The sequence below is a fragment of the Monopterus albus genome, unplaced genomic scaffold (genome assembly GCF_001952655.1).
Source record: "Monopterus albus unplaced genomic scaffold, M_albus_1.0 scaffold310.1, whole genome shotgun sequence".
NCBI lineage: Eukaryota > Metazoa > Chordata > Actinopteri > Synbranchiformes > Synbranchidae > Monopterus > Monopterus albus.
Window position 1 is genome coordinate 30904 of NW_018128190.1, and position 13725 is coordinate 44628.

The following is a 13725-nucleotide window of genomic DNA, read 5'->3' on the forward strand; positions in this document are numbered from 1 at the left end:
AGCAGGAAAAACTTCACCACTGAAGGCATTTTTATCCTCAAGCATATTTTTCTTTGAGAATTCTGGCATTTTCACATAAAACCCCTGAAATGTAACAAGTAGCATTTGGTGTGTTTGTGTTTTGTGACAAGGTCCATATGTGTGACTAACGATCACAGTGCACAGACACAGGCCCCTGTCGCTCATTAGCTGGTGTTGTTGTTTGCTGCTGCCAGGGGTCTCACTGGTACTCCCCGGTAAAAGGACAGATGATGTGGCTCCAAACTCCGGGCTCCAACTCCCTCTGCTTCCCACTCCCCATCCCCTTACCCCTCACCGCCTGACTGAATTCCCTCAATACTGATGACCAAGATTAGCTGAAAACACCATTACAACACCACCTTTTTAATGTACTGATGAAACTTCCATCTAACTGTGCTGATAATTGCGTGCTCCAGCCACCTTTTAGGGGTAGAGCCATAATTATCATTTTGCCATGGTCCAGACAGCTTAGTGCTTATCTGCAGTTTGCCTGCCACGCTCTGTTTACCAGATTGGTGCTAAAGTGGTTTTTCCCCTTGCCACTTTCAATTCCAGGCGAATCGATAACACTACTGAACAAACACTGGTGTCTGCTTTTGCCTGACAGAGTTATCATCCTCCTGCAAATACTGAAAACACACACAAACAAACTCCCTACACTCAATCCCTCCCTCACCCCAAGCCCTGATTACAAACTGGTTGAGGTATGGTCCCAATGTGTTCATCAAATGGGGGTTAAAGGGGGGTGCAATTAAAACACAAAAAAGAGTATTAAAGTTGCCCAGAGGGGGGTAATTATGCCTTCCTGCTCCCCCACTTCTCAGCCCCTTTAGGCTGAGAGTTTGGGGGGGAGATGAGGGCATGAATAGGCGTGGGCATGGGGAGGAAGGTCAAAGGGCTCTAGTTGGGACTGGCTTTTGAAGTCGCAGTGTTTGTGTGTGAGTGCTACAGTTGCTTTATCTATGCCACCGTTTCATACAGCGTCTCTATTCACAGTGTGCATCCGCTGATGGAACACCTCACTTAGCAGAGAATCTGCACCCAGAGAGGCCAGTTAGCTCCTTTTTATTAATGGCAAATAGTTTTAATTATCCTGCTGCCTTTTGTTCTCCTCTAACGCCTCAGCATCGAAACATTCCACATCATCTGCTTAATTGAGTAACTCACTTCAAAGAGAGCTTTGGCCTCTGTGTGAGAAGGTTAGCTAACAAAGTCAAATCACGCCACCTTCTCTTTAGCAGTCAAAATCTTCCGTCTCCCCCAGTGTGAGTCCCCTGTTATTAACCTCTTCCAGATTGTTTTCTTCTCTGTGTCAATTGGTTGCCCTGATTTATTCCCATTGTTTATCACAGGACACTCTCTTAACGACAGTGATGCTTGAAGGCTCAGTAGAAGTAACAGTAAGGAGTTGTTGTATTCTCAACTTAAGTGCAGAAACACACCAAGCCGACATGAAAGAACTAGCAGAAGGCCAACCTCTAAGTCGCCTCACGTTGGCTTTGTTGAAAAAGTGACACTTGAACACACAGCACGGACAACAAATGACAGCCGACTAGCACGTGCGTTCCGCGCCTGCATGACAGAAATAACTCCCCCCCACCAACAGTTGGCGATATCTGTATTTGCCACTCAGAAAGGGAAAGAAGTAGAGTTTGAATGCGGAAGTATAAGCTATAGACAAAACATCTCTCATTCAAACAGCTGCTGTTTATAGCTGCTTCTAAATCGAGAATATGTCTGATAAGAAAATGCAAATGACCCTGCCGTTCTCTGCCCTTGGTCTTTCGGTTGTGGAAGAAGAAAGGAGGTTGTAGAGGTGAAAAACGAGGAGAAAGTGCACTAAATAACTGAAACCATGGATACTACTGCAACAGGCTGAAGGGGCTTTCCTGAACTGTTCTCTTCTCGTGCACTGATTTACTAACTCAACAGCCAATCACAGTAGTCTCTCTCTCTCATGAACGAGGCCGAGCCACCTACACTGACTCAACATGTTGAATTGGCCAAAAAACCACCGACAGGGACCAGCTAGTGGTGCGGGACACACCAGGAGGATGAGCCCTGACAGGCGCTCAGCGACGGTTTGAAGGTGGCTGATGGCTGACTGTCGGCTTGGTGTGTCTCTGCCCTAAGAGTGATTTGTGCAGCTATGGCAAGGATTTTGTCCAAGTGTGTCTGTCTCAGTCTGAGGTATTAAGATGTGTTTGTGTTAGAGAATGTGTCTGTTGCATCTGTAGAGCTCTGAAGAATCTGGGAGTGTGTTTCAGTCACGATAAGGCTACACGAATGATTGAATGCCAATAATGAAAAGTGACTGATAATAGCAGTGAGGGAATGTGAAATGGTCAAATCTGTGTGTGAGCACACTGATGAATAGGCTACAGACTGTTCCTGGCCACTCTTCCTCTTCTCCTTAGAAGAAATTCCTGATTTATTGAAGCCTCTTCGGGAGCAGTAGCTGATCTCTCTTCTTTAATCTCTCGAACCAGTGTTTTACTTTCTTCTCCACCTCTACCCCCTTTCATCCATCCATCACCCTCTCATCTCAGCAATCTAAGGCGCTGTGGAATGCCGTACCTCTGAGGAGAAGAGGCTGCGATGTGGATCAAAGGTCGGACAATTGCCAAGTCAGCACAGGAGAATTTTACACATAGTCAGTCAGCAAGAAGTGGCTTTGTGCTTTTAAAATTCTACAGTTAGATGCTATGATGGGAACTGGTTCAAATCTAGTAAAGTTCGCGAATGCTATCATAGCACAATCTACGCATATTGGACAACAGCATTTAAAAACAGGAGCTCTAGTCTAGTGAACCTGTGCTGGGTCTCAGAGGGCTGCAGTCATCCTAACCACACACACACACACACACACACACACACACACACCACTAATGTGACCCAAAAGATGATTGGCCTACATTACAGATGAGTGAACCGGAATGTGGGGACAACCTAATCGCTTCGTCCAAGCCTGGATTACTGCGTGGAGCAGAGGCTCAGCTCAGGTCCATTCATGAGCACCAGACTCTGCTTAATACAGGGGATTAGAGTGGACAGTGAGGCCCAGAGGAGGGACTGAGGCCTGGGGACAGAGTAAGGGGTGGGACAGGCAGGATGGAGCCTTTTTCTCCTCTATTGTTCCTACATAGAGGAAGGGTATTACTCTTTTACACAGGACTTATGGAGTTCAAAGAGATACAGACTATGAATGTGTCTGTCCATGGTTGCAGAGGGGAAAGTGAGAGGTATTAACAGAATAATGAAAGACACTGGACACAAGGGAGCTTTCAAGATATATCTGTGAAAGCTACATGACTCAGTGAGCAAGGTGGCACATCAGAGAGAGCGAAGTCTCTGAGGTGCATTGTGAACTTAGTTAAGGGAGTCTGTAACTTTTTTTGCTCTTTTTGTTTCATCCATCAGTGTCAGCTGTGCCCTCCCATTCTCTGTCCAACTTTCATTGCTCAATACACGAACCAGATCCTCATGTCAACTCTGTCCCTCCCCCACGCTAAACTCGCTGAACCGATCACAACCTGTCCTGGCGACATTTCAAATATGCAACTTTCTGACCCGCTGTTTGCAGAACTGAGCACAATGCTGTGTGGGTACGCTGGAGCCGTCACAGAAACAAATATGGTCCAACTCTTTCAGCTCATACCTTTTTAACATAACATTCCTGCCTTCATTCTTTGCATCCATGTGACTTTTTGCCATCCATCTCAATCAGCTTTTTCTCATCCGTCACTGAACCTTTGTTTGTTGGGATCATTGCCCATTATTCCTGGCCGAACTCGCTGAGCTTTTTTTTTGTCATTCAGCAAAACGACAAAGCTTTAAGTCCAGTAAAGAAATAATTGGCTGATTCCATTGCACTAAGGAGGCTTAGATGAATATATATGCTCTTTCCAACTGTCTCACACCGTCTCCTCAGCGATTTGTATCTTATGAAGGGCCAGAGCAGAAAGGTCACCACTGACATCACATTTCTCAAGAGGCAAATATCTGTATAAGGAAATTGATTTTGCTGGATTGATTTCCACAAGATAAAACTTCATGCTTAGTGGTTTTTTTCTGCAAACACAGCCTGAGCTTGTAGCTTAATGAATTCCATGGGGAATGTACTAAATGTGAGTACAGGCTGCAGATACTACATTGATTTCTAAATGTAGTAGCAGCAGCAGCAGCTCTTGCTTACAGATATCTAGTAGTAGTAATAATAATAATACATCTGACCTCTAGGGGGTAGCAGTATTTGCTGTGGGGGACATGTTTACACACTAAATCCAGAGTTTCAATAAACAGGACAATAAATGGCAAAAGAAAAACAAAAGGTTACACAATGACTTTTATTTATAAAAGAAAACCAACACTATGGCTCCTTTTCAGAGATAATATCGGAATCTTGGAGGGTAATTCTTTCTCTTCCAAACACATACAATGGATGTCTCCAAGACTTGACAAACAAGTCTACAGGGCCACACTTTGCATCACTCCCTCACACACACACACACACACACACACGAGAAAGAAATGTCCAACTCATATTTGTGCCATAATCACAAATCTGTGCACTAATGGAGCATGATGATGTCTGTGTGTGGGACTCAACAGTTGTAAAGCAGCTCACAGAGGAGGAGCAGAGTGGGAAGTAGCAGGGGAAGTCTGCTGCATAGATAAGGACGAGACACAAGGATGGGTCGGGGGCAGAAACACACTGGCAGGGCTGACCAGGGTGACTCTGATCAGATGATCCCAAATAGAGACAGACAGAGGTTTGACAGTATCCTAAATCATCCTTAAGGCCTGACAGTCAAGCCGACTGCTCACAAAAACAACAAATCACTATTAATCACTTGTCATCAATCAAGTCTCAGAGGTTGAGCATATCCATTTCTCAAATGAGCCTGGGAAATTCAATCAGCTCCCAAGTCCAGACTTTTACAGTCTTTCGTGTGGTGGTGTGTGAGAAACGTATTGTTTATTGTGCAGACAGGATACGCGGTTTTGCCGGGAAAAGACGTAGTCAGGAAGTACAGCACTTCACAGGGAAATACACAGCAGACAGCCAGCAAACTTTGCTAACACCAGCAGCATGCTGGGGTTAGCGAGGAAGTTAGAACCTTTGGCCTGATTCACAGTCTAGTGCAGTCAATAAAACAAGCCCTCCTGCCTCTGACACTGCAACAACAAATGGGAATATTCAATAGGAAGAATATCAGCCTTTGAAAATAAAACTCTAATGTGTAACTGATGCAGTCTTCTTACAGAGTGTAAACACAGGAAACCTCAGCCCAGTTCAATGATCAGTGAGCCTACAAGAGGCAAACAGCACCCATTTGACACTCTCTCAAGAGTATTATCCCCAGATGAAATTCACCAGACAGATTACAAGGCCAGATTAAGGGTGGAGGAAGGGTAAAGGGACAGACGATGCTAAAGAAAGACAGATAGATTTAGGAGTTGGCTAAAAAGAGGGGGAAGGGTGTGCAGTGGGTTTTGATTGAAAGCTGGATTAGGAAGTGAACTAGGAAACCTGGATGTTTTTCTAGTAAAGGCTAAAAACCATTATAATAACCTAACACTAGGAAAGTAGTTTGAGGTCAGACTACTTGGAAATCACAAAAATCCCTTATCTAATGTGCCCACCCCATGACACTTGCTAATGTGACTACCCAATCTGATCTTGCATCTCTCAAACATGTATGTGCACACGTGCAAACAGCCAGGCAGAGACGCTTACTTCTGCAGTACACATTTGTTTTTTTCCCCTTCATTTAATTCCTCTCCTTTCATGGTGTGGATTTTCAGACCGCCTCTACCACTTTGTCCATGTGTGCCTCTGCCCTCATGAGGGGTGTCGTTGAAGCGGACAGAGAAGTGAAAAGACCAGGAAGAGGAGAAAAAAGTTAAACAGGTCTGCTGAGAAGACTAGAGTGGATATTAAGAGGGAGAAACAAGCAAGAAGGAAATGGCAAAGTGCCTTGTGACGGATCGCCATGGGTGCCAAGAATGATAAAAAAATAAATAAATAAATTCCACAACTCTTAGCAATTTTCGCTCCTTCCTCTATTCTCCGCAAGCCAGAGTTGGAGGTGAGGAAATAACAGACTGAAAAGGGACAGCTTGTAAAGTAGAGATAAAAGCTGGTGAAGGAGTGAAGGGGACCAAAAAGACAGGAGGGGAGAGAATGAGAGTTTCCCAGAGTAAGAGCCACGGTTGTGTGAAGAGGGGCTGGCCTGAGTGGCAGCCAGTATTCAGGGACCACCGCCGTGACAGAATGACTGACAGATTGATAGAGGCTGTGCCACTTCATCACATAGTGAACTCTGAACTCCAATCGGTCACACCAGTTACTAGTCTCTTTCTGTGGCTCACCGTGAAGACTATTCCCCAATTTGTATGGGAATCATCACAAAACACCCACAGCGACTGCAAAAGTAACAAGAAAATCCTTCATGTGGGTGAAACATACCTTAAATAACTTCTTCATTTGAGCCAACACAGCACAAACTGCATGTTCAGTTAAATGAATTAAACCACTGAGCCAACAATCTGGAAGTCTATCGTGGTTTTACTAACGTCAAAGATCCCATTAGAAAGACAGAAAATTAAAGACTTCAGAGTAAGAACAGATTTGCTCAAAAATGTGTTATGATCACAGAAAAGATTCTGTTAAAATAAACAGCAGGTCAAACAGATGTGTGTGAGCGAGCCATGAAACGGTTAACAGATTCACATAACTAGAGACCACAGCACCAAGTTGAAAAGGGAACCTGGCCAAGAAGAGGGGGAGGGAGGTGCCGGAGAGAGTGAGAGACAGGTACAAAGCAGAGGATGAGGAGGAGGAGGGGGAGGGGGGGTGGTATACTCATGCTCTGTCAGCAGGCAGAGGGGGAAAGGGAGAAAGAAGCGATGAAAGAGTGGATTATTGTCTCACACTAAAGTTGTGGAGTCCTGAAGGTTCCTGGGACGATTTTAACATCAATCACAACCGTGTGGCACATGTGTGCATGGACGACTGGGTTAATGTGGATGAGAGTGTGTGAGTCAGTCAGATCCGGTGATCTTGTACATGTGAGCGAACTTCTACACAGACACTCCCTTCACAAAAGACACGTAGACACACTGGCATGCCGGGACCCACGCTTACTGGGCAGACTGGTGAGCCTCTTTCTGGGAACCAACCTGTGCTGGTGATTAAGCCGTTGCTAATCTGACACAAAGGTTACAAACATGCTAACAATGTAAAAGTTTCTAAACACACACTGTCAGAAACAGATTTCACTAATGCTGAAACAAAGTATTCATTAAAGTACAGGCAGATCCGACCTTGGATGTCAACGGGCCCCAAGGCGTGCTCATACATGCACTCAAATTAGTGGTGAGCAGGGTAACTGTGCATGTAAATGGATGAATGTGTAAGTTACTAAATCCCTCTACCAAAACACAAAGAAAAAGTAATCAGGCCTGTACGACAAGGGCCAAAGTGATCAATCTGTGATCAATTTGATTAACGGCAGCTTTCTGCCTAGTGGGATGAAACAATAAACTGAAGCCAAAAAAAAAACCCAACACATTTCATGAGGTAAAAGACGAACGTCAACACACTGTATCAAGTAACAGGTCAAAGGGGAGAGCAGATTGCAGGGAAAGACGAAAAGTACCAAATGAAAACATCTCAGAAGCTCTGTGGTTTTTCTACAAGTACAGGATTAAGAGCAGCCAAAGGGAGAGATTTAGGCACAGGCATCTGGATAAAATCAGCAAATGCAAAAGGACGGATTACCAGTATATATACAGGAATGATCACTGCTGTGCCACAGTGGGGACACAACAAAATGCCTTTCAATCTCGGACTTTGACTTCTGATTTTCAGTGAAAGGCTTTGTCACTGCAATTATGGCCTTTCTGAGAACAGAAACACTGTAGCTTAAACCACAGGGGACATCAGGAGGAAAAGAGTGTTTAGCTTGTGGGAGAATATTTGAATATCTGTGTTTCAAGCCAAGAAAAGACATGTGCTTGAACACTGAAAGGGTGAGCTCAGCATTGATTGACTTTATATGCTGCCAGTTGGTCAGACTGGGAGTCCTGGTTTGTGATTGAGTGATTCTGTCAGGAGACTGTTGTGTGTGCTTGCCTGTGTATGTCAGTGGGTAGGGGTGCCTGTAGAGCTTTCTTTGTGGTGTGTAAACCTAACCCTCTTCATACCCCAATCCCAGCCATCATCAACCATAATTCTAATTGACCCCCACTTGTGCTGAATGGCCCCTAACCCTGACAATTTGAGCTCCAATTTCTGCTCCCTGAGCAATCCATCTCTCCCCCACAGCATGACCTGCTGGGCTGGCTTCAAGTTACCTCCTCTGTCTCTGTCATACACCATTATTACTCGTCTTACCACCTGAAATATGAACACTCCTATGTCTCGCCGACAGCCCCATAAACCACATGTAATATCTCTTGATTTAGGAGATGCAGCAACCTCCCACTCCACACAGAGGTTAGGACTCTTTGTCAGATGGGGAGGATATTGCAGCAGATATTTCAGCATGTTGGGCTGTGTGTCACACCTGTAAAATCACCACAAAAAAATCGAACTCCCGCTAAGAAAAAAGTAGTCCTTTCCCATAGGATTTATTCTCATGAATGAAGACACAACAGGCCAAAAAGTGACAGAAAAAAAACAAAATTTTTGCTGCAAGGACTCCTACAAATAAATTAAGTCAGTGCAAAAAAAATGCACATAAAGAGTCCAAAGAAGGAGATGTAGTAGCATTCACAGATCACTCCCCCTTAAATGAAAAATACCCCCATAGCTGCCTGCATTTCTCTCTCTCCCTACATTCACCCACATCAAGGAGCTTTCTTCCCTCCAAAGTAAGAGCTCTCTAACTGGCTCACTTTGAGATCAGAAAGATAAATAGATGGCAAAACTTGATGAAATGAACCCCGTAGCACAGATTGCGAAACGGATTAAATTCTGAACAGGCTAGGCAAAGTATCGCAGGTAAATAGCAACATAACAGGTTCAAGCCAAAAAGGGAGGGAGAGGGAGGGAGAGAGACTCCAAACTGTCTTGCATGAAAACAGCAATCAGTTGCTGCCATTACAAATTCATTACAACAAGCTCACTGAATATACATGCGTTGCAACTATTCAAATACATATGAATATGGATCATAGTGATCCAATCTGCAGTGAGAATTAGGTTAAAAGTTCGTTTATATTTAAGACGCCAAACAATCAGGATGTGCGTTGCAAAATAAAGAAGTGAATGCAAGCGTGGGTTAAGAGAACTGAACATAAATCGGAAAACACAAATTAAAAAGTACAATTACTTTGGGTTCGTGCTGTTCCAGAAGACGCTGTGCCGCTCCGCTGAAGCAAACCAGGCGCAGATGCTCACAAGGAAACCCACAATCCAAACCAAATCCATGGTGGAGAGGAGTGAAGGCGTGCAGAAGTGAAGCACAACTCAGGTAGGTTGTGTGAAAAAGGAAAAGAACAAACAAACAAACAAAAAGTTTTCCGAGAGATGTCGACCGTGCACCTGGAGACTCCACGCTCAAACAAACACTTTACGCATGCAGCGGCTCGCAAAGACAACAAGCATGTAAACGCATAGAACAATGGTAACTACAGCAAGGTCAGCTTATCTCGACTAATCCGTAGTAAATGAACGTTTGAGCTGCACGGAGGCAGGTTTTGTCAAACGCCCACAGTCACAATCTCCGCCTCCAGTAACAGACTAGACCAATCAGAGGGCCGTGCGAGAGACACGAGCTCGGCTGGTTTCTTTGTGTACTGTGTGTGCTCATGTTGTACTGTGCACATTATTAACACTCCAGCCTGTACAGAGTGTCTACATGAGCCTCCAACACATTTTTTTAAAACATCTACTGTCGTTTGTCAAAATTTGACATGTCCATAGACGCTTGTTTAATGTGGTTGTTGACAGTAACCTCATCACATTGGTCACCTCTAATGTTGTAAAACTTTACATTTTGGACATTTATAGTGTATACTACTTAAAATACTACAAATGCTTATGCTTTGTAAAACATTTCAGTGTGACTATAAACTCTACAAAGGGAAGCAGGACAGTTTGAGAATAGCTACAACCACAACAGATGTCACTGTCTTAAATTTTTTATTTTATTACAAGGCTTTTGCATTATGTTGTACACTTGTTTCAGGTAAACTGTTCAGTGCTGAATGTGTTCAAACTAATGTTTTTCCTTCACAGTGCTAATCTGTCATTGAAGGGCACCACCCTTGCTTGAGTACTGGTTGGGCAACATCTGGCTTGTTTGCATAGTGATTTCTTGCACAGAAGTTGGCATTTTTATCTCAGGTTTTCTATGTCTCTTTGTATGAAGACAGACGTGAGTTCCCACTAGCACTATTTGTGAATCTTATATTTATCCTAAGGATAATATTCCAATGGAAGTAAAATCCAAGTTAACATTGAATATTATGAGCAGCCCAGCCTATGGAACAATCATTAAAACTTGAGGAAAATCTGGACAGTCAGATACAAATAATGTATCGTTTACTGGAAGAATATCACCTCCATGCTGTCTGATACATTGCAGATCCTGATTCTCCACTGACATAGCTAATCTAGACCAAAGCAGCTTGTTCAGCCCGGTGACCCTTACTGCCCGAAGGAGTTTTAAAGTCTGCCTCTTCTTGACATGGCACTGTATTTGCTATGCTCACTTAGCAGTGTAACCACTTTCAAAGGTATCACAGCAAACTGCAAAAACAAAAGCTTCTTTCTCTCTTTCCACAATCCAGGAAATTAATTCAAACAGCTAATTGCACAGATTTGCCAATGTTTGACTCCATGATAAGTTTCAGGTATGTGATCATATAAACTGCAGGGTTTTGGTCCTTATTTAAGAAAGCAGTGAGGGAATGCAGAGACTGTAGGACACCTTCCTGATGTAACCAGGATGTAACACTTAATCAGAAAGGCATTCTATTCCAAAAAAAGCAAGAGTGAAATAAATAGAACATTCTTACAGTATATGCATCCCAGAGGTTTTTTGAGATGTAATGTTTTTGCTTAAATAGGCCTCATCTTGATTAGCTTACCATGAAAAAATATGTGAAATTTTAGAAGCTTAAGACCGTAGGCATGAGAGATTCACAAGATAATTAAACTGTCAAATGAACAGATGATTGCACATCAACATTTTATCTGACAGTGCAGTTACATCCCCACTCATCCGGTGCTCCAAGCAAATTAAAGCAACTACCAACAATCCATTTGCATCTCCTGTTAACTCAGGTCTGACCCTGTGCTCTGTTGTCCTCATCTTTGAATAATCACCTCTACAGAACACCCACACCACCATTCTGTCAAGTGGTTTACATAAAGTCTTTACTTTTATTGTTTACTTTCTGCAGAAAAAGACTCAAGAGGAGTCCTCTGTAGATTATAGACAATCTATTCAGTGGCTCTGAGTATTGACAGTTTATGCAGTCTGCACTTAAAATTCTGTCCAACCTGACTAACCATTTCAGATCTAGCAGTTCAAATGCGGAAAGGCACATATAGATGGTACAGTAATTGTATGCTTTTCAGTGTCAAGCAGGCCATTCTATATAATGTATTTTGTATTCATGAAGCGTGTTCATCCTGGTGGATCAATTTTTTAGAGTCCAGTTGTTTTTTCTGGCTCAGTGGGAAGATAAGAGGGTGAGGAGGACTGCCAGCATAATTATCATATGCATTGCAATCAAAAATTGTTGTGGAAACAAAACTGCAGCTCAGTGCTGATATACGTACTGTTATAGCAGATGGACAGACAGACATACAGACAAACACATGGATCTATGCAGGCTTGCATATCTACATAGACACAAACACAGATGTGCACAAACACATATAAACACAACCCTATCCACCTCAAATCCCTGACAGAATTTGCACTGAGCCTGTTCTGTGGCATGAAAATGAGATATAGGAAAATGATAGGGGAAACTGTTCCATGTAGGCATGGGAACTTGACTTCCCATAATTTGTTTTGTTCAACCATTTCAACCAGAGTAATTAGATGATGTCATAGAGTTACACTTTGCATGATCCTGGAAGGAGAAACTGAAACAGATTATTTTTCCTATTAAAAATCAATGACAACTATAATTATATCTACCGCTGTACAGGAACAACATTCACTTAGGTTTAGGAAAGTTGCTACAACCTGCTGCCTGATTGCAATTTGGGTAATATGTTCTCAGATCATGTCCAGTCTGCACTTTCAGTCCACCTCAACCCAACAGGTTTTAACTGCTTGTCTTCTGTTGAATACTTGTTGCCATTTTCTTCCTTCTTGCTCTCTAACATGGCCAGTAAAGGAGAAGTGTTTGGTCCATTCACTGTGAATACAAATGAGAGGTTTAATGACAGACTGTCATCATGTCCCCAATCCCCAAACGACACCTCACTATCTATTTACATAAGTGAACTGTGCTGGTGTGAACAGACCAGTGGTGCCTGGTCCAGTGTGTGTCTCATTACACTGGCCTCCTTGGTTTTTGTCCTCCATTGTTAGTCAGTGCAGCTCCGCTGCAGGAGTCATTCATGAACCTATGAGCTCTTTCTTTACAGCACATCAGTGGAAGTGATGTTTCCTCCAATTAGCATTGCACAAGTCTACCTCTCTCATGAAAGACAGACTCTGTAAAGACAGCAGTAGTTTGCCTGTGAAGAATAAATTTGTTCATGGTCTTGTTTTTGCCTGTACAGACACAAATGTTGATTTTCCTTTGACTGTCCTGAGGCAATAAAATAAAAAGTTAGTAACTAGGTGGAGCAATTTTAAAGTAAAACAAAGGTAATCAGTGAGAAACCCCAGTGTTACAGCAAAGAGATGAAATGGTAAGTGCCACTTCTTAATTAGCTATGGTTAATTATCAGAGGTAAACAAAGAGGTGGTTGATTATGCGCAGCCATATCCAGTGATCAGTGTGTCAGCCGAGAGACTGGAGTTCAGGTAAGACTATTAAGATGACGTCCCAGTGAATGGCCTTGCTGAAAGCCAGGCACTCACTTTGCTTAGATGTTTGGGAAAGCACACACACTCGGAAGCACCCACACATACAGACACACAGATATGTACGCCTGCATACCCACCATACAAGCCAAACTGAGAGACAAAGAGCAGCTGAGAAGGAGGCGGATGAGGGGGAGGCGGATAGAGAAGAAATGCAAACACAGTGTTAGATAACAAGAGTGTAAGACCAAGAATGAAAGCAAAAGTGAGGAGGCGTGTGAGATGAGAGTGAAGAGCTTAAAAAAGATGTACTTAAGAGGGACAATATGCAAAGTTAAAAAAAAAGTGAAGGGAAATAGAGGAAATGAGGGATATAGTGTACCATAAGGCAACAATAAACATGTTTTCCAAGACAAATGATGCAGGGAAACCTTTGGACCAGTAATTAGCAAACATGTTGCTTTCACTGACCTGTAATTATGGCCCCCTTTCCTGTGCAAATTGAAATTTTAGAGGTGCGATACATCATTTCCCTCAGACTGTCAAACTCTAGTATGTGGTGTCTGAGATATTACAGGTGATGCACGGACAAACAAATGAACAGTGTAATGCCGTCTCTTGGGAAATACAGAATCATTTTGTAATGGCTGGATAGCAGCAACAAAATGGACAGAGAAGAATCCACCTCATCCATCCT

General features: G+C 43.1%; 1 protein-coding gene across 2 annotated transcripts in view; it reads right to left on the reverse strand.

The window, feature by feature from the left end:
- efna1a (ephrin-A1a) overlaps window positions 1–9700 on the reverse strand; it is a 14388-nt gene extending 4688 nt beyond the window's left edge. For both annotated transcript variants that reach the window (XM_020623827.1, XM_020623826.1), the window contains exon 1: window positions 9363–9700. In XM_020623827.1, coding sequence (XP_020479483.1) covers window positions 9363–9460 — 98 coding nt within the window. In that variant the 5' untranslated portion in view covers window positions 9461–9700. The remainder of the gene's footprint in view (window positions 1–9362) is intronic.
- Window positions 9701–13725: the final 4025 nt, after the last annotated feature.